General features: G+C 41.2%; 3 protein-coding genes across 4 annotated transcripts in view; 2 read left to right on the forward strand and 1 right to left on the reverse strand.

The window, feature by feature from the left end:
• The window catches only part of tlr1 (toll-like receptor 1), a 6,646-nt gene extending 1,109 nt beyond the window's left edge, over positions 1-5,537 (forward strand). The window contains exon 2 of the mRNA XM_010778440.1: positions 2,801-5,537. Coding sequence (XP_010776742.1) covers positions 2,808-5,216 — 2,409 coding nt within the window. The 5' untranslated portion in view covers positions 2,801-2,807 and the 3' untranslated portion in view covers positions 5,217-5,537. The remainder of the gene's footprint in view (positions 1-2,800) is intronic.
• ints10 (integrator complex subunit 10) lies at positions 5,444-13,012 on the reverse strand. Of its 2 annotated transcripts, XM_010778437.1 has the most exons (18): positions 12,285-13,012; positions 12,113-12,180; positions 11,913-12,016; positions 11,687-11,826; positions 11,521-11,602; positions 11,285-11,425; positions 10,971-11,145; positions 9,860-10,029; positions 9,612-9,751; positions 9,312-9,465; positions 8,968-9,050; positions 8,421-8,576; positions 7,734-7,842; positions 7,338-7,417; positions 7,019-7,181; positions 6,792-6,885; positions 6,437-6,505; positions 5,444-6,006 (listed from the first exon to the last, which is right to left on the reverse strand). In XM_010778437.1, exons 1-18 carry the CDS (start codon positions 12,411-12,413, stop codon positions 5,850-5,852), a joined length of 2,214 nt encoding a protein of 737 aa, XP_010776739.1. In that variant the 5' UTR covers positions 12,414-13,012; the 3' UTR covers positions 5,444-5,849. The 2 variants fall into 2 exon arrangements, with proteins under 2 accessions (XP_010776739.1, XP_010776740.1); XM_010778438.1 differs by lacking the exon at positions 6,437-6,505 and having other exon boundaries at positions 12,285-13,011.
• A 637-nt stretch (positions 13,013-13,649) lies between these two features.
• slc25a51b (solute carrier family 25 member 51b) lies at positions 13,650-18,338 on the forward strand. Its single transcript, XM_010778441.1, has 2 exons — positions 13,650-13,798; positions 15,655-18,338. Exon 2 carries the CDS (start codon positions 15,728-15,730, stop codon positions 16,664-16,666), a length of 939 nt encoding a protein of 312 aa, XP_010776743.1. The 5' UTR covers positions 13,650-13,798; positions 15,655-15,727; the 3' UTR covers positions 16,667-18,338.
• The last annotated feature ends 744 nt before the right edge of the window (positions 18,339-19,082 follow it).

Here is a 19,082-nt window from a genome sequence, read left to right on the forward strand (position 1 = left end):
GCGAGTCTTGTAACCCCTCCCCCGGCCCTGGCGCAAGCTTGGAAATATGATTGGCGGCGATTTCATTTGAACGGGGGGACGGCGCAAAACGAGAAGCATTCAGACCCAATTAGTCGGAAGGAATGAGGTATTTGCGGTCTACAATGACAGAGAAGAGACTGTCAAGTTTGGCTGCACTCAGCATTGAATCAAAACGCACTAAAGCTTTAGATCTTAATAAGTTTGTGAGGCGTTTTGCTGAACAAGATGGTAATCGCCGCATTCAGCTGTAATAGGCATGCCAACTTGATGCTCTGCTCACGGGTGACTCGATGACCATACAAAACTGTTAGGATGATGACCTTACGTGTGTAAATATATTTTTTTCTTTGTGGGGCTCTGCCCCCAAAAACACCATTAAGTCCTGAGAAAGTCAAATAAGACGGTGTGTAAAACTACACTGCCCAGCCAAAAAGAATTAACCACTTACCATTAGGTAAGGGCATTCCACTGGATAATAATACCCCTGCATTATAGCGACAACAACAACAAAATAATAATATGGGAGGGGAGGCTCACCCTCCCACACTTTGAAAACCCCTGCTCTAACCCCTTCCTCCTTATATCCCATTGACCCTGCATCCATTTAGCCTTTCATCCGTTCAACTATTTATCCCTACATCCTTTCATCCCTCCCTATTTAGACCTTCCCCCTACATGCTGTCATCCCTTCCTCTTTATATCCCATTGACCCTTCATCCATTTATCCCCTCATCCCTTCGACCCTACATCACATTCATCCCTCCCTCGCTACAGCCCTTCTACCTCTTTTATCTGCCTCCCTAGATCTATACAACTCCTCATCCTTTCCTCCCTAAATCCCTTCATCCAGTCATCCCTTTCATTACCATATCTCTACTTCCGTACATCTTCTCTTTTCATGTCTCCACTTATCTATTTCTATTCAATCTGATGCATACTTTAGTCTAATCCTAGGTGTTGTCTGGTGGTTCTTTTTTAGGTTGAGCAGAAACACGCCTGAGACGGAACCCCCAACATGAGTCTCCCATTGCCTTGACTTAAGAACGACCTCCATAACAGCTTGACAGATGTCACCCCTCACCCTTCGTCAACCCTTCCACTTACATTCATCACTGCCTGACATCCAATATTTCCCATAATTAAATGTGTAACTGACATTTGTTGTTGCATGGTCCTTGTTAGTGAATGTGCAAACACTGTAAATGATCACTGCATGCTGAGAAATGTATAAAGTGGATACTCATGTTATGCTAAATTCCTGTTTAAATGCTTTACATGTTTTAGTATATTTGTAATTCAAAAGTAATTGACTAGGTCATATCATTTACAACTCCTCAATCTTATACTGTGTCATGGTATTTCACTGGCGCCCCCCACCCACAAAATTGTATTTGTGTTTTATTTTTAAAAGGATAGATTCATCTCTTATGATCCACATGTTCCCTGTGGTGCTTTTATCAGCTGCAATGGTGACCATTCTGCCACACATCCTCAGGAGATTTCTTGCACAAAGGGAACTTCTAAGAATACAGGATGTGAAATTTCATCCCATACCCGAATGTCACTTCTCTTAGGTTTTAGTGCTGTATTCAAACATTTTGAAGGACAACATTAAGGAAGCATCATTATACATATTTCATAGCAATTAGCAATTTACTAGTCTGAATCACAGGATATAGACTGTGGGAAGAGGCCTGCTATTGGCCACTTATTTCCCAAGGTATTTCCATGACCTTCCACATTAATTTAATCTGCGTGTTACCGTTTTGCAAGGTCACAGTCCTCTGCTTAGAGAGGCTCAAGACAATTGTGTTTGGTATACTGAAATACAAACAAGCAAGATCATCCACCCCCCCAATCAGAATGATAATACGGGCAGCCAGACTTTAATCCAGTGCTGACAGGCCGGTGAAGATAGGTCTGGCACCTTACTAGCTTTATATTGACTGATTTATAAAGATATTTACGTTCAATGGTGGTGCCATGAAGATAAAACTACCCTGAAACCTTCCACTTTCTAATTCAATGCGTTTTACTCAACTCAACTTTATTAGTGTGAATGCTGTGCCACAGCATTCACACTATAGTTCTTCAAATCGTTAATCTTCTTCTTATTGTTATTATTATTATTATTATTATTATTATTATTATTATTATTATTAATTCAACCAATACTTTGGCTCTCAATAACTTTTCAGCACATGATGGGAAACTTTAAACTTTTTCAAAATATTTTATACTTTTTGAAATATTCAGCTTTTTTAACTATTTTTTTAACATAGAAGTCAATGGGAGGGACCTTCAAATCCTCTTTTAACACTGTGCGCCAAATGCTACTCCTTCCACATACTTTCAGCTAGAGACTTCATTCCAACTTTAAAATGGTCACAAGACCTTCAGCTATAAAACTTTTTGAGATATTTAACTTAGTTTGGAGCTTGGTAAAGAGGCCTTTTTCAGATTTTAACATTAGTGTGTATTGCGCAGCTCGTTAAGTCTTAGAGTGCATTTATTCCTTTACTATTTGTTCCTATTATTTAGTTCACCCCATTCATGATAGGCAGAATACAATAAATCATTTTGTATATTGCAATACATATAACACTACAAACACATTTCTTCAAAAGGAATATGAAGATTAATCAACTTTTTCTTGAGCTGTTTCAACAACAATATCACCGTCATCATTTGTATTGCAGAACTGTTTTATTAGACAGGTGTACCTAATAAATTGTCAACAAAGTGTCCTACTTACATGTTTACCTTTTCTTTCATCCAGACCAACAATGACACCTGTGACTGCTGCTCTCTGGGCGGCAGCCATGTTGATGGGACTCCAGGGGAGTTCTTCATTCCCTGACAGCAGGGTAGACCTCTCATCCAAAAACCTCTCCTCCGTCCCAAGAGACCTGCCATGGAAAGCTGAGTCTATAGACCTCTCATGCAACCACATACAGCTACTTCACAAAGGAGACTTCAAAAACACCCCTCTCCTCAGATTCCTCAACATTTCCTGGAATAGTTTGAAGGACATCGATGAAGAGACGTTCCTCGACACGCCGCTCCTGAAGGATCTGGACCTGTCACACAACGGGCTGAGGAACCTGTCGGGCCAGCGGTACCTGCTCCACACAGAGAATCTTCTGGTACTCAATCTGGCCTTCAACACGTTTCTTACAATGACCCTTGGGAGTGAGTTCAGTTCATTGGTAAAACTGGAGACATTGGCACTTGGAGCCCAAAACATCAGTTTGGGTGATTTCAAGAATATTGCTAAAGTGAAACTGCGTACACTCACTCTATCCCTGGAGAATAAAACCTGGAATTATACAGCAGGCAGTCTGATCGATGTTCAGGCTCAAAGGCTTCAGATAGCCCTCACTGGTTCTCGAATATTAGACCATGATCTGGTTGCTGATACTCTTTCACTCTTCGCTGAAGTGGAGTTGATGAATTTGAGAAGTGGCTACAAAGACCTGAGTGAGCAGCTGATAGAGAGAGTAGAAACCCTCACATCTCACCTGTATCTCACCAACATATATATCAGCTGGAAAGACTTAACTGACTGTGTGAATATCCTTCTGCGTACATCTATTACCCACCTGAGGATCTCTGATGTGACAATGTACAATATGCCTTTTCAAGAGACAAATGTAACCCAGACGTCAAAGATGAAGTCTTTTACAGCCAGAAAGGCAGTGGTGAAAGACTTCTTCTTTTCTCAGGAGGCTGTGTACAACTTCTTTATCAACATACCGGTGGAGAGTTTAGCAATGGTTGAGATGCCAATGATACACATGACGTGCCCAAAGTCGCACAGTCCTATCCTCCAGTTGGACTTCTCCAATTGTGCTCTATCCGACTCCATCTTCTCCAGAGTGGAGGGTGAAGAAATTCTTGAATGTGAGAAACTGGATAACGTGAGGAAGTTGAATCTGGTTGGAAACAATCTCAGGAGCCTTCAGATGCTCAGCAAACGTGTGCAATATATGAAGTCCTTGCGACATCTGGACCTCAGCATCAACTCTTTGGTTTATGACGGCCTCCTAGAATGCTTCTGGCCACCCAACATCACAAATATGACTCTGTCTTCCAATGGTCTGACAGGTTCCGTTTTTAAATGTCTACCAAAAGCAACAGAGAACCTGGACCTTCAAAACAACCAGGTTTCTGTGATACCATCATCCATCTTGAAATTGGGAAACCTTTCATCTCTGAATCTAAATTCAAATAGGCTGCGGGACCTGCCAGTATGCACGGGATTCCCCCTACTGAGTGAGCTTCTGCTCAAGTCTAATTCCCTCCATGCACCATCTGTGAACAAGCTGGAAAGCTGCCCCGAACTGAAAACCCTGGACGTCAGTTACAACCCCTTCACCTGCACCTGCGCACTGAGAAGTTTCATAAGTCTTGGCATCAAGTCTAAAAGGAGAAGTCACACAGGAATTCAATTGTTGAGCTGGCCTAAAGACTATTACTGCACCTACCCAGAGGCCGTTAGAGACTTCTCCTTGAAAGACATCTCAATCCCAGAAGTCTCCTGTAATGTGGGCCTTCTAGCTGCAGCCATCTTGGGCCCAGCAGTTATTGTGATGATTGCAATTGTGACCATGTGCCATCATTTGGATGTTCCCTGGTATATGGGTATGATCTGGCAGTGGACCAGAGCCAAACATCGTGCCAGAATGCGTCAGGTTCGCCCTGAAGATCTGTTGGGTGTTGAGTTTCATGCTTTTGTGTCTTACAGCCAGCATGACTCAGACTGGGTTCAGAACTCCCTTCTCCCCAACCTTGAAGGCCCAGCAGGTGGTCTCCAGATCTGCCATCATGAAAAATCCTTTGTACCCGGAAAGACAATTATTGAGAACATCATCACATGTTTGGAGAAAAGCCGACGCTCCGTGTTTGTGCTCTCTGCTAACTTCGTCAAAAGTGAGTGGTGCCACTATGAGCTGTACTTTGCCAGCCACCAACGCCTTGCTTGGGGACCGGATAGCGTTGTGCTGGTGCTGCTGGAGCCTCTACCTCAATACCTGATACCATCCAAGTACAACCAGCTGAAGTCCATGATGAACCGGCACACATACCTGGAGTGGCCCCAGGAGAGGGCCAAGCACAGGCTGTTCTGGGCTAATCTCAGAGCTGCCCTACAGGCAGACCTGCCAAATGCATCAGTGACTCATGAGGAAGAGTAAAAGGAAGTGGTAAGAGGAAGTTCAAATGGGACAGATGGGACATTTGAATAAAGGGAACATAGTAAGATAAAAACAAATGTGGGCACTCTGGAGTGTGTATATTTCCTATTCTTCTTTCTTTTCTGCATTAGCATTATTTTCCAAAGGTTCTCATTTTTAACCTTGTACAATAGATTCAAGATAAACTAACCTCTTGTAAGCTTGCATTGATTAAATCATAAGGCAACTGCTTTAGTGGACATTTAATGAAAACGTTTATATAAACTAACACTGCAAGTATGTAACAAAAAAACAATAAACTTTACACAAGAATATCAAAAATGAACTTCATTCTTTTGTCAATTTCAACTCCCAAAAAATGTTACAATAGGATTTAATACATTTTGAATGTGGTTGAGCACATGTTGAAAAGAAAACTACAGTCTTACTAAATCTGCATGAGCGGTGTCAATTCAGAAAATCAGCATTATCTCCAACTCTCTGAAAAGAGAGATCCATTTTTAAGGCAAGGAGACCTTATTCAGTTCTGTGATGGACGATGATGACAAGAGGGACAGAAAATCAGTCCAGCTGCATTAACACTGGTCCTGGGATCAAAAGTATGAGAAGGTGAGAAAAGTCACAGGCGAGGTTTCAAGGAAGAGACTGAATGATCATGATTTTCTCATTGATGCAGAAACGATGAAGCACACTGAACAGGTTTTCTCCACATCGCGACACCTGCCTCTCCATAGCCAGACGGAAATCCTCCTTCACTCCTTTGGTGATTCCACGAGTCACTGTGTGGTGTCTGCAGAAAAAAGGGTAAAACAATAATCACAAACATACATAGAGTCAAGAGATGTACTATTATGAGATGATTTGAGGCCGAGATTTATGCCGTCATACAAACATCATACAGACAAACAAATTCATCATCATAAAGAAACAACATATAAAACAGGTTCACAAATGAAATGAGATCAAGTGTTATGAAAAGGTAAAAAAACTAAATTGATTTCACAACAAGACCAACATCATCCTCAAATAACAACAAAAACAACAACAACAACGATGACCACAGAAAGACGAGCAATGGCTCAAATAAAAGAAACGCGGACAGGAAATCAAACTCTTGATGTAAAATGACAGGCCCAAATCAAAACTGTGGGATGACAAGCCTTGAAGTTGGGAATGAAGGAAGGGTGACTGGTGTGGGGGGGGGATGGGGCCTGGGGTACCTTTCCATCGTCTGCACCCCTTGTAGCAGGAGGGTATTTAACTCCACCCCCAAGGCGGGACTAGGGTTCCTAAGGGACAGCAACATTCAACAACTCTTAGTCAGTGAGGGTGCATTCAAGAGTCTTAACTTCTACAGCAATGAATGAAGGTGTTAAATAGAAGGTTATTCAAATCATAAACCCATTCTCTTTCTAATGTCCACTCCATTTAAAGCATTTGCAGTTCAAAGCACATTTTTCCCCACAGGCGACGTCTACCAAGATTATTAATCAATATCACTTTTAAACAGCAACAGAACGGGAGTGTGCAGAGTCATGATGCAAACTGACACGTTTAAAAAAGAGAAGCGCTTACTTGATCAGCATTCCCTGATTGGGCAGCAGCTCGAGTTGGATCCTCCCCCCTTCTGGAGTACGCAGGTAAGCAAACTCCTCCAGCATGTCAATGTCTGACAGAAATCATGAGCTCATGGAAATTACAATCCAAGACAATGGAACAAAAACAAAGTAATTGGTCTTCTTAAGCAAATCCATTCATATCAGGCTGAGGCTTGGGTGAGCAGTTACAAGTAAAAAGGATACTGGTGACGTAGTTGAAGAAATTCTCATACTGGAAACTGCCTTGCTGACAGATCTTATCCACTGCCTTTAAAAACAGCATCTCTCCCTGTGGCCAGTCGTGCTGCAGGAGCACCACCACATGGCCGAGCGACAGGTCGTCACGACTGTCTGTGAAGGTACGCAGCTAAATACACAAAATAAAAAACAAGAGAAAAGGGGTTGCACAAGATTTAATGCCTTAATAGTCTAGAAATACATTGCCACAAACAGTCCCAGTTAAATCAAAAACAATAGGGACCAAAATACATTTAATTAATTATTTTAATTATTTAATACATACCTTAAAGCAGGCAAACATCAGCTGGAAACAGAAAGGTAACACAGCCTTGCCGGTGCAGGGAAGCAATCTCAGGTCATTACCTAGACATTGCAAAAATAAGTCACTCACAATGTTCTGATGTATCATAGCAACATATTTCTGTATCGAATGACAAATATTGTTATTCCTGTGAGTTCAGTATCAAGTGACATTTGTAACAGTCTGTTTTGTCAAATTAATATGTAAGTTGCAGCGATGATAACTTCCTTATAGTATTAATATTAAGTTACATTATGTCACAACATACAGGCAGACACAATAGCACCTTTTCTTTGCTTATTACAAAGGGTCAAAAAGCCGTTTAAACGTTAAAATCACTAACTGAGACATGCTCCACTAAAAGCAAGAGGTATTTACCTTTTCTTGTTTTGGTTTTGCCTCGACTCCAGTCCTCTGGGCTCTTTGTGGGTTCTTGGGTCGGGGGCGTCAGCCCGCAAACGACATCAAGCAGCTTCTCACAGGCCAGCTGGTTCACACATACAGTACAGTACATGCATCACATGTCTAAACACGGCAGGGGTTTAATGTTAAATAATGCATAAATTGCCTACATTTATTAGGTCATATGTCCTCAAAATCCAGTTGTAATGACATGTTTTTGTGTTATGTAACTTTTTGCTAGGGCAAAATCGTTTTTTAAAATTATTATTGTTGAGCATATTCAGCTGAAAATGAAGCTTTGCAGGTTTAAAATCTAAAAGTCATGTGAGACAAATGTAGAAGCCTTGGGGCAAAATGATCCCATATCAGTTAGTCAGAATGGGAAAGTATATATGCATGTGTATCTCAAACTATCTAACAGTTGAACTCTGCTCTGCTGCAACTGTGAGCCTCTTCAATTGACCTTTAGTATAACGCCACCTGCAGGCCAATATGTGTTAAGATTATTAAAGCATTATGTTTTTTGTATAGCTCTAAACATATGTTAAGAATATATAAAAAATAAAATAATATACAACATACTGTAAATGCATTTCATATGATACAAAAGGTACAACAAAGACTTCTCAATACAATATTATAATTGTTTGTGTGTGTGTGTACCCTGTACTCTCCCAGTGCGTAGTGGCAGGACGCCTGCTGAATCAGAGCCCTGTGGTGCTCCAGACTGCCCTGCCCTGAAGGGCTCTGCTGCCCCGGCTGAGGCTGCTGCACTGCGGCCATCTGGTGCAGACTGGAGAGGGCTTTACGGTACTGTCCCTGGAGACACACACACAGATATGATCATCATAGGGTCACGACGATTCATAGAGACACATGAAAAGCTATCATTTTAATATTTAGACATATCTCCCAGTTAAGAAACCCACATACTGTTTTAAGTCACTGGCCGTTATCGGTTGTGTTACAGTATGTTTTAGAACCTCTTTTTGCCTCATTCTTCAAAATATTGTATATAATAAGGTATACAGTAAGTATTGATAGATACTGTTTATTGCTGCTCCTCCAAATATGTATCACAAATAAATAAAGTTAAATGTAATAAATGAAAAAATAGTTTAATGTAAAAAACGGTATATAAACAACAGACAAAAGGGCAGGAAGGGTGATGTCACAAACAGAAAGCAAATACATCATAACCGTTTCTTGCCTGGTATATGATCGTGTCGGTGAGGAATATTCTGAACCACAGCCAGCTGTCTGTTTTCCAAGAGGCACAGATCTTCTTGAACTCTGGTCACAAAAACAAAAAATCAAGACTTTGTTTATGAAATGTTCTCCTTTTGAATTTGTGTAACTGTTATGTTTGATCATGTAACCATCCGGGTTATTGACACCATATGGTGCAGGTCGATCAAATAAACAAGCAAAACGTTTTCATCTGCAGTAATTGTGTGTTTTTTTTAATTCAAGATATTGTGTCCAACTGATCGAACTGAACTGATCGTGTGTGTGGGTGAAACAACAACACATATGAACAGAGGAGGTGTTTACCAGTTTCCAGGCCGTCGTGAGAGTGGAGAAGGTCCCAGCTCTCCCTCGCTGTGCGGAAACTCTCAAGAGTCTCTGACCAGCTGGGCATCTCAGTCTTGTTTACCAGAATGTGTCGACCGCGACCTTTTCCCAACCCCTCCTCATCATCTGAGCTCTGAAATGAAAAACAAACACAGACATGGTCCAACATTAACTAGTAAAAAAAGGCAGGAACAACAGCCACACTATAGTCACACACGACGTCACATTAACAGTATTTCTGGTCTTGAAACGATTACATTATTTCTGATCTGTACTCACCATCGTCTTCTCTCTCCCATCTGCCAATTTGCGTTTCTTATGTGCATGTTTGCCTGCTCCTCTTTCTGTCTCCAGATCGTTATACACCGAGCTGAAATCCTCTACAAGGATCCACGGCCCCGAGCTCAGCGCATTCACACCTGCCAGAGATAGACCCATCATTTTTGATCCTAAGAACTTTCATTGATAAGACAATAGTGATGCATTTCCTGAGAGAGTGGAATAAATCAACAAAGAGAGAGGCTGACCCTGGAACAGTGCAGGCTGAACAGAGGAGAGATAGATGAAGGCGCTGCGGAAGAGGACGAGAGCAGCACAGATCACCACTTGACTGCAGCACCGGGACCTCGTGTCTCCTTCCAGACTGGGCAGGTAGCGACACAGCTCCTTCACTCTCAGCAGCATGTCCACATAACTCCTAGAATAAATGTACACAAACAAATAATAATTAAAACCATTTGTGTACATCAGCACCATCTCTTATATGACAGCAATACATCCATTTATATGAGTACTGGTAGAGTAAATATAATAAACAGCTCTCAGTATAACACAGTGAAATACCACAGCCTTCAAAATGACCATGAATCAACACTTCTCTAAAATAAGACCATTTGTGTGCATCAAGGTCTGTGTAATTGACTCTTTTTTTAGTGTGTTCAAAACATATGCAATGATTTGTTACTACATTTTATTCAGATCTATTCTGACAACTGTGGGCGTCTCCATTTCTTACATGATGACAGCAATACATCCATTTAGATCAGTTACAGTAGACTTAATATTAGAAACACCTCTCAGTATAAAGTCAAACTGAAAAGCATCACCAGGCTCAAACCACAGCCTTCAAAATGGCCACAAATCTAAATGATCTAAAATACTTTGAATAACAGAATATTATGGCCGTGAATGTGAGATGTATTGCAGAGCTGGTGTTAAAGAATGCATTCATTTAAGCTAGGTGTAACTAATAACATTGTTTTTTGTTGTTGTTTTGTTTCTTTCCGTTAACCGTCAAGTGGGAAATAAGTATTTGTTTGTGTTTCTCTTATTATACTAAGACACTGTTATGTTTGGCTGTGAAAAAAGAAAAGAAAATGTATTATGAAGACCATCTATGTTTTTTTGGAAAGGGGCAGGTCATATAAGATTTGTTTCTTCTCCCTGCTCCTTTCCGCTCAATGGTGTGTTGTACAGTCATGTTGGCAATTATTGTACAGTGAGTTTTGCGTACCGTGAGCGGGACAAATAAAAATGAAATGAAATGAAATAACTTGTTGTTTATCAAAAGAGCAACCTGAATACAAATCAACCATGAAACACAGTAATGGCTGATTGACATGCAGACAGATACACTACCTCTGTCCCTTGTCTCCCTGCCACTCGCAGCGTGCTCCAACGACAGCGACAATATCCAACAGCCTCTCCCAAGGTTCTGCCACCACTGACGACTTTTCGGACAGGCCGTCTATCACATAACGCTGGGAGCCACGGGACACAGTGGGGGACTTCAGAGACCCACCATCTTGAGAGCCTGAAACAAAGAACACAAGGAGCAGAAAAAAACGTCAGGCCGGCAGTCGAGAGAAACAATATAGAGGACAAGAAATCTTTGATGTGTCACACTGAGATAAGGAAAAGGAAAGAGCAACATCAACCACTTGCAGCTTCACCTTGTATCTGTACATCAGCTGCGGGTCCACGGGTCACGTAGCCGATGTAAAATTCAGCTGCTTTTAGCATGTACTTCTGCATCAAGCTGGCTGGCAACCGCATGTCCATGTTGTTCATAATCAAAGGAAGGACATCACACACTGTAGTAATAACAACACATTTGAAAGGAAGTTATTGCATGTACAGAATATTGATTTGGATCAAAAGCATGTTTTAGTGTGAGTGTTTCAATCACCAAAAAGTTTCCTGAAGCAGTTGACGGGAGTCTCCACATTCTCTGATGCCTCCGCCTCTAACAAGGTTTCTCCTAAACTGACCTAAAATCACAGCAGAATGTACTTAGCACCGACTGTTTTAGTGTTAAACTGTCAAGACACAGAAGGTATGCGTTTATTACATACCCCGTGCTGGACCACAGACTCTGGAAAGCGCTTAAGAAGAAGGAGCAGCATCTCTGCCTTCTCCAAAGTGTTGAAACACTGCTCTGTGGCTTTCAGTAGCATCTCACACTGCACACGGCCAGGCAGCGTCTCAAAAAGCCCTGGGGAAGACAAATATACATACACGTGTCAAAAGATAGTCCAGATTTCCAAAACCATCAATGACAGTGAATCAAACGTCTCTCACCTCGTAGAAACAGGGCATGTTTGTCCTGGGAGTCACTGCGCAGTGCAGCTGTGATGACACTGATTTCTCTCCAAACAATGGGCTGATCTGGGAAGTTTATAAACCTAAAGATTGGGGGGGGAATGTGTAACTGTTAGCTCAGACTCAGCCAAGGACATTAGACATGAACACTTGTACAGAGCTAGTACACTGAAACTCACATGTCATAGAGTAGTCTCCCTGCAGAGGCTGTCCTCTCTGCATTGCGCTCGATGATGTACATTTCATACTGTGAAAACATGTCAGACACAATTTAACATTGGAAACACAACAGAGGATCCAAACACGTAGGAAATGCATGCAGTGGTTAGACAATAAGCAGCCTAATGTTACCTGTATGTTGAAATCTGCAGGGTACAGGGTCCTGGCAGTAATGAGCCAGGCTTTGGCCGCACAGGGATCATCAGAGACCAGATCCCGGGCTCTCTTCACCAAAAACTCGCAGTCTTTTTGAGCTGACATTTTTACATGCAGCTACTTTTTTATACCGAAGGCGACACACTGAACTAGCTAATGTATGCGGTTGTCCTACATACGGACACGTCTCGGTGGATATATTTAAGTTGCAGTATATAACAGTTAGCCAACGTTACGCTAAACAGAACTGTCTAAATACAGCTATATGATATAGTTAGCAACACGAAGCTAGCTGACTTGCAGCTGTCATCTTTGCTCCAACTGTTTACCAGATCGTGCTAATGTTATGCAAGTATCTCATAGAAATGTAACAACCATGAATATGAAGAGAAAAGAGAGCAATTATAGGCCGTTTTGAAATGTACCAGGCAAACCTAATCCTTTATTTACCAGAAGATCTCTTAACGTTACAATAATGACGTCCCGACACAGTCGTAAAATTGTCACTACATCCTGCTTTACGACAAAAAACGACGCGAGTCAATTCTGACCGTTTGAACCGTTTGAAACCTTATTTCAAACAACACTGTCGACTGCTCATTCTTCAAGTCCACCCAATCCGTGTATCTTCCTCTTATTTGTTGTTCTTTCTTAAACCAGTAAACAGAAAAGCGACTTTTTTTGGTTTTTCTCTTTACTTCGGGGCCACAGGGGTCTTTGGAGAGAGGGGCGGGGCGGGACTCTCGGAAGTAATTTCAAAACAAAGGCCCTCGTCTGCTAAAAGACGCTTAATGATAAATAAAGGGTTAATTATTGATCCATCGAGTTTGAATCCGTCATTATCTTTCTAACTTTACCGAATTGGGAAAGCTGTCATCCCGCCCTCTATAATACTAGTTTTATCAATACAGTATGTCTCTGAGGGGGAGAGCGAGAGATTAAGGTTTTTTTTTACCAGACGAGGGATTTTGTTTTGAAATCACTTCCGAGAGTTCCCTCTCGCTCCAAAGATCATTTGGCCACTTAAAGATGTAAAGAGCGAAACAGATGAACAAAAACAATTGTATTCACTTTTATGTTTACAGTTTTGAGAAAGAAACATATTTTAAACTAAGCTACCCGTTTACCTCATGGTTTACCTTCGTTTCAATAATTTGTTTCCGGATTCGCATTGTTATTTAGGTGAAAATACTGAACATGTATTGAACACATCATCATTGGCTGAGAGTAGCTAGAAAGGAAAATATTTTTGAAGGGTTACTAGGGAAAAAAAGGGGGTAAGGTGTTGGAAACTCATAGAGGAGTAATATATGCCTAAATAAATGTTGTTTAATTGAATATGTTATTTTCTTTTTACAAGTGCAGATAACTGCAGATCTGTATAACTGCGCATGCGCGTCTTCGCGGTCACCTGGTGCTGCAGCCCAAAACAGACACGACCTACAGCTGTTGTGAGTGACCCAATTACCCTGCAGAAAACTGCCCTCCAGGTAAATACTTATTTATGAGCCCGATCAAAACTAGAAATGCTTGTTTCTACCCAGTCGCTGTCAGAAAAGTCCCCAACCAATCATCAACACCTAGCGTTTGTCCGTGTTGACTCTGTAATGCTAGTGACTTAGCATGCTAGGCTGACATATATTTTTGTGTTAGCATACAGCCTTTATATCTGACTCTTTTGTCGTGTCATCTTTCTAACTTAATCCCAAATGTGATCGTGTATTCCCTACACAGCCAGGTAGGCCCTGTCATTAACACCGTCAAGCTAACAGTCTATTAGCCATGTTGGCTGAGCAGCCTAGGGTGTGGGAGTTAGCTTTTGAGCTAAGCATGCTAGCCCTTTGATTTGTGGATTTTAACAGTAACTAATATTGTTTCGTACCCTTACTGTAATTTAAACATTTGATGATATTAGGCTTTAATGTATGTGTGAGGTATGTCTATCTATATAGTCTATATTATCAGCTCCACATGCTAGGAAAACAGGCATGTCACGGCAAGCTAATATACAGGAAGTATCAAAAACAGGGAGATGGCGTAAAATGCAGTAATGCAAAAACAACAGATTATGTAAATTAATATTATAACCTGGTTGACTTTTACATTTTAAAATGTGTTGACTAATATTTGCTTGTTGCCTTTCAAACGTGACACAGGAACATATAATCTCAGAAACATAACATAACTCCACTATCCGAAATGATATAAACTCTGAATGAATAGTGTTGGCTGTAGAAATTATACTTATCATATTATATGTATAATTTACTGGTTAGTGGGGAAACACCTTCTTGTGGTTGCTGGTGTGCTGTTGTGTCAACTCTGAAATGACACATCAAAGCTTCCATGTTTTGAACAAATGTCTCATACTTTAAACCTGGGGACTCTTACTTTACATAACTGGCTCTCACAGGTCAGTATCCATTTGACAGGTTTGTCATACTAACTGCAAATGTGTGTAAGGATTTCTGGAGAGATATTTTGGTTAACATGCTATGACCTCTCATGACCTCAAAGCTTTTGCCACTGCTATATCCTCCTTGGTCTTTAATTAGACAACTCCCACACAACTTGCTTTAAGCACTGAATGTATTTATACTTTAATTTTAAATGTAGATAGGAGGTTGCTTTCATTTGAGAAGATTTGTTGTTTCTATTGCATATGGCAGGTTGTGCCACTAGCCTCTTAAATACTTTAAATGTTAAAGTTTTATGGTGCTTTGTAATGTATGTTAAACCTAGTGTTTCTTCTGCCTATAGTTGTTCTATACTGTCGTCCTTCAAAGCTTATCAATCCCTAACTATTGTAAACGTGTTATTACTCTTATCAGTTACCAGGTAGGGCAACTACATGGCTTTAGAAGTGGAAAGCAGATGGCTGAAGGTGTTAAACAGTTTTGAGGCAACATGTAGCTTGTACAGGCCATTTAATGTACAACCCAACAGTATACATCATATTAGAGAGAGAATCTTCACAAATATATTGTATCACTATACATGTTGTTGGAAGATATCTAAATGGAGCTATTTTCATATTTACGAGATTGCAGTTGTGTGTTTATTTGATATTTAATCTATCGCTGTCTATATTCAATTGAATATATTTAGATCATATTATAACAGTTGTCTTATATATGAGACAATATTCAATTTTTTTTGGTGTAATTTTCCAGTGATTTTGGCCATATGATAATAAAATATGGAAGGAAATATATTGTGTGAGTGCATGCAATCTCCCCATTTTCATGTGTATGGGGACCCCTTAACTGTCACACTATCAAATGAATAATAATCAGGAGCTTATTTTATATTAATATGAATATCTGATATTTGTCCTCTTTCACAGGGTGTATATTTTACAGAAGAGTGTGTTGCTGATGTGAAGATGGAGGACCAGGCTGTGGAGCTCTGAGCCTCCCATGGCTGTCAGCACCATGGACTCGGAGTCGTCCAGGACCCCTCAGCCTGCGCCCGCCCTGACAAAAGGAAGCTACTCCCTGCTGTCCGCTCGAGCTCTGGGTGCCAGGCTGGGCACCCAAGGGAAACACTATTTTTGCGGCTCGGTTGCAGCTTTTACCAACATCGTGGTGACTTTCCCCATCCAGAAGGTGCTGTTCCGCCAACAGTTACACGGTGTGTTGGCCACTGAGGCGGTGCAGCAGCTGCAGAGGGATGGGCTGAGGAATCTGTATCGGGGTCTGCTGCCCCCGCTGCTCCAGAAGAGCACTACAGTGGCCATCATGTTTGGCCTGTACGAGGACTTCTCTAGAGTCTTACTAGACCGGGCCGCTGGCAGCGGTATACCGGAGCTGGCAACCCGGAGCTTTGCTGCAGCGTTGGCAGGAACCGCAGAGGCCGTCCTGACGCCGTTTGAGCGTGTGCAGACTATTTTACAAGACCATCGTCACCACGGGCGCTTCAAAAACACAGTCCACACCTTCCGGACACTAGTGACTGAGCATGGTGTCAGAGAGTGCTACCGTGGCCTGGTGCCTATACTTATTCGTAACGGCCCCAGCAATGTGCTCTTCTTCGGGCTCCGTGGGCCCATCAAGGAGCAGCTCCCAGAAGTCGATAGCCGGGCAGGTCACATGGCAAGTGATTTTGTATGTGGAGGGTTGTTGGGGGCAGCCCTTGGCATTATGTTCTATCCCTTAAATGTGGTCAAGTCCCGGGCCCAGTCTCAGGTGGGTGGAGCCTTCCAGCCTTGCAGGCAGGTGCTGCTAACAGTGTGGAGAGAAAGGGGCGGCAGTGTTGCCATGCTCTTCAGAGGGGCCACTCTCAACTACCACCGTTCACTGCTCTCCTGGGGGATCATTAATGCCACCTATGAGCTGCTGCTGAAGGAGCTGTCATAATAGAGATATAGACAGCGAGAGAAAGCATTTAAAGGGAAAAACCTGTGTAAAGTGCGAGTCATTTGTTGAGAAGAAAGGAAACCGTCAAGTAAAGCCGATGTACTTGCTGTCTGGCAGCATTTTTTGGGGGCACACAGACTGAAAGACTGAAGCATAGTTGCACTTCTAACAGGGGCCAACAGTCAGTGTAAGATAACCCACCTGCCACATGCCATGACTATTTACTGTTGTCAGTATTTAAAACAAGACACGAGCTTTAGCCTATACAAACTTGTGCCAGGGTCCAATTAAAATGCCCTTGTTTGCTCTCTGTTCAAACATGTTGTTGAGCAAACAACATTTTAGCGCTTTTTTCCCACAGTTTCAAGCAAAAGTTAGTTCAATAGATTAACTGTTTCGTCGTATGTGCTGTGCTGCTTTGTGGACAACATGCGTCTGTTTGTTTGACCAAGAGTATTTCCTCTGTCAGGCTGCTTTCTGCTCCTTAACTCAAACACTTTTGTACTTTGACAACGGAAATGCCCCAAGATGTTCTGGCAAGAAGAGTGTAATCAAATATAGAGTTGGCTGTATTATTTCTATTTGTCCTCCATTAAACTATTCAGCCTATATAATTATCATATGATCAAAAATCTATCATTTCAGAAATTGTTGAAATAAGTGTGAGTGATGTATGTTCTTGGAAATACTGTCAGGCTTTTTTAAACAGTTCCTCCTTTTACACATGATTTTTGTTTTGTTTGCCGATTCAAAATGTAATGTTATTTCAGGCACAATTAGTCTTTGTTTGATTCATGAAGTGCTCCTGGCATGTGTTGTTTGAGTTTTGAGAAGTGCCCGTTGATGTCAGTAAAACACAGTTACACCCAGATCTTGTCTTGTTTGTAATTACAAAGGAAACCTCTGTTCAATCTTCACACCACAGAACATGTTTGTTTTTATTTTATTTTTATTTTACAAAACCTTTGCAGTTCCAGAAGAATACCTTTTGAAATTAATTTCACATTTTCTGCATTTGTTAATATTTGGGCATTTATTTTGTTCATTGATTTTTGAAAGTAGTGCTCTTAAATTTATTTTTCCTTTTTTATAAACTTCAAATATCACCTTTTTATACATGTAACCTCCCTCTTTCCCCTCTTTTTAAATCTTTCTTCTCTCACGCTTGCTCTCCTCTCTGTCTGTAACATCTGTTGACATAATGGGCTCAGATTTCAAGCTTGAGTAGACGCTGTCACCATGCAGCAGCTCTCGCTGGGTACGTCAGCCCGAAGAGGAAAGGCATGCTGCCTGGACATTGAGTGAGAGAGAGACTGAACTGAGTAATGGTGCTGAGAGAAGACTGAGGCAGAGGGTCATGTTGAGTGGCACAAAAAGCTCAAGCTGCCGTGTAAATGGATCACTTGGCCTATTTCTCCAATCCTTTTCATTCTCACTGTCCACAGTGTGCTGTTTCCTGAGCATCTTTCCGGGATTTTCCAGGGCTTTCTCTTCAATAGTAAGACTTGAATTATCTCCTGAAAGTGGGACACCTTCATTAATGTTAAATAATGCTGTTTATAATTGCTAACTTTTCTGTAGCACGAGTCACCAAATCACTATGAAAACATAAAATGACTAATTGCAACCAAATGAAAGGTTTAAACAATCTATTAAACGAGTTGACAGTGAACACGTCTGTTATGTGTGCTGAGATACATGATGTGTTTTTCTCAAGAGAATAGACATATACATATGGTTTACTCGTGTAATAGAGGCACCTTCTGACACTGAAAGGCTTCTTTGTGCTTTATGTCCACGGTGCCATCCTCAAAGTGACTCATACCGTGTGCACTAAATCCCTTCTTCATAATCAATCATACGAACGGTATTACCGGTACAATAGAGTTTGGTAGTCAAGCTGAACAGACCTGACACTGGATCAAAATGAAGGATGAGGCAAACACTCCAGTACACTCTTTAGTTCAACACCTCTATCTGTCATTTCTGTCACTTTCTTGACTATAGAAATAGCTCTCACAGCAGGTCTACACTTCCAGACCGTGTTTTATTTTTTACATGCGACTTTTCTAGATTACTGTGTCAAGAAGTCAGACTGCGGATAGTGATCAGATTAAGGGCAATCTGACATGGGGACTTTGGATCAGAGAGGGTTGAGCTGATAGAAAACCGCCCAGCTCTTTGGATGTTGCCTTTCCTTTTAACAAATGTCTGTCTGACTATGATCTTAAATGAAATCTTACAGTCTTCCACTCAAAATTCATTCATATTTAAGAAAGTATTTTAAAAATAGAAGTGAAAATGTTGCACTCTAGCTCTGAATAATTTAAGAGAAATTCACAGTACCAAAAGAGAAAAAGTAGGCCTAGGTGCTCCCATACATTGAAAAACACTGCATTTCCAGGTAGTATAACTC

The sequence above is a fragment of the Notothenia coriiceps genome, unplaced genomic scaffold (assembly GCF_000735185.1).
Source record: "Notothenia coriiceps isolate Sejong01 unplaced genomic scaffold, NC01 NC01_scaffold00019001, whole genome shotgun sequence".
NCBI lineage: Eukaryota > Metazoa > Chordata > Actinopteri > Perciformes > Nototheniidae > Notothenia > Notothenia coriiceps.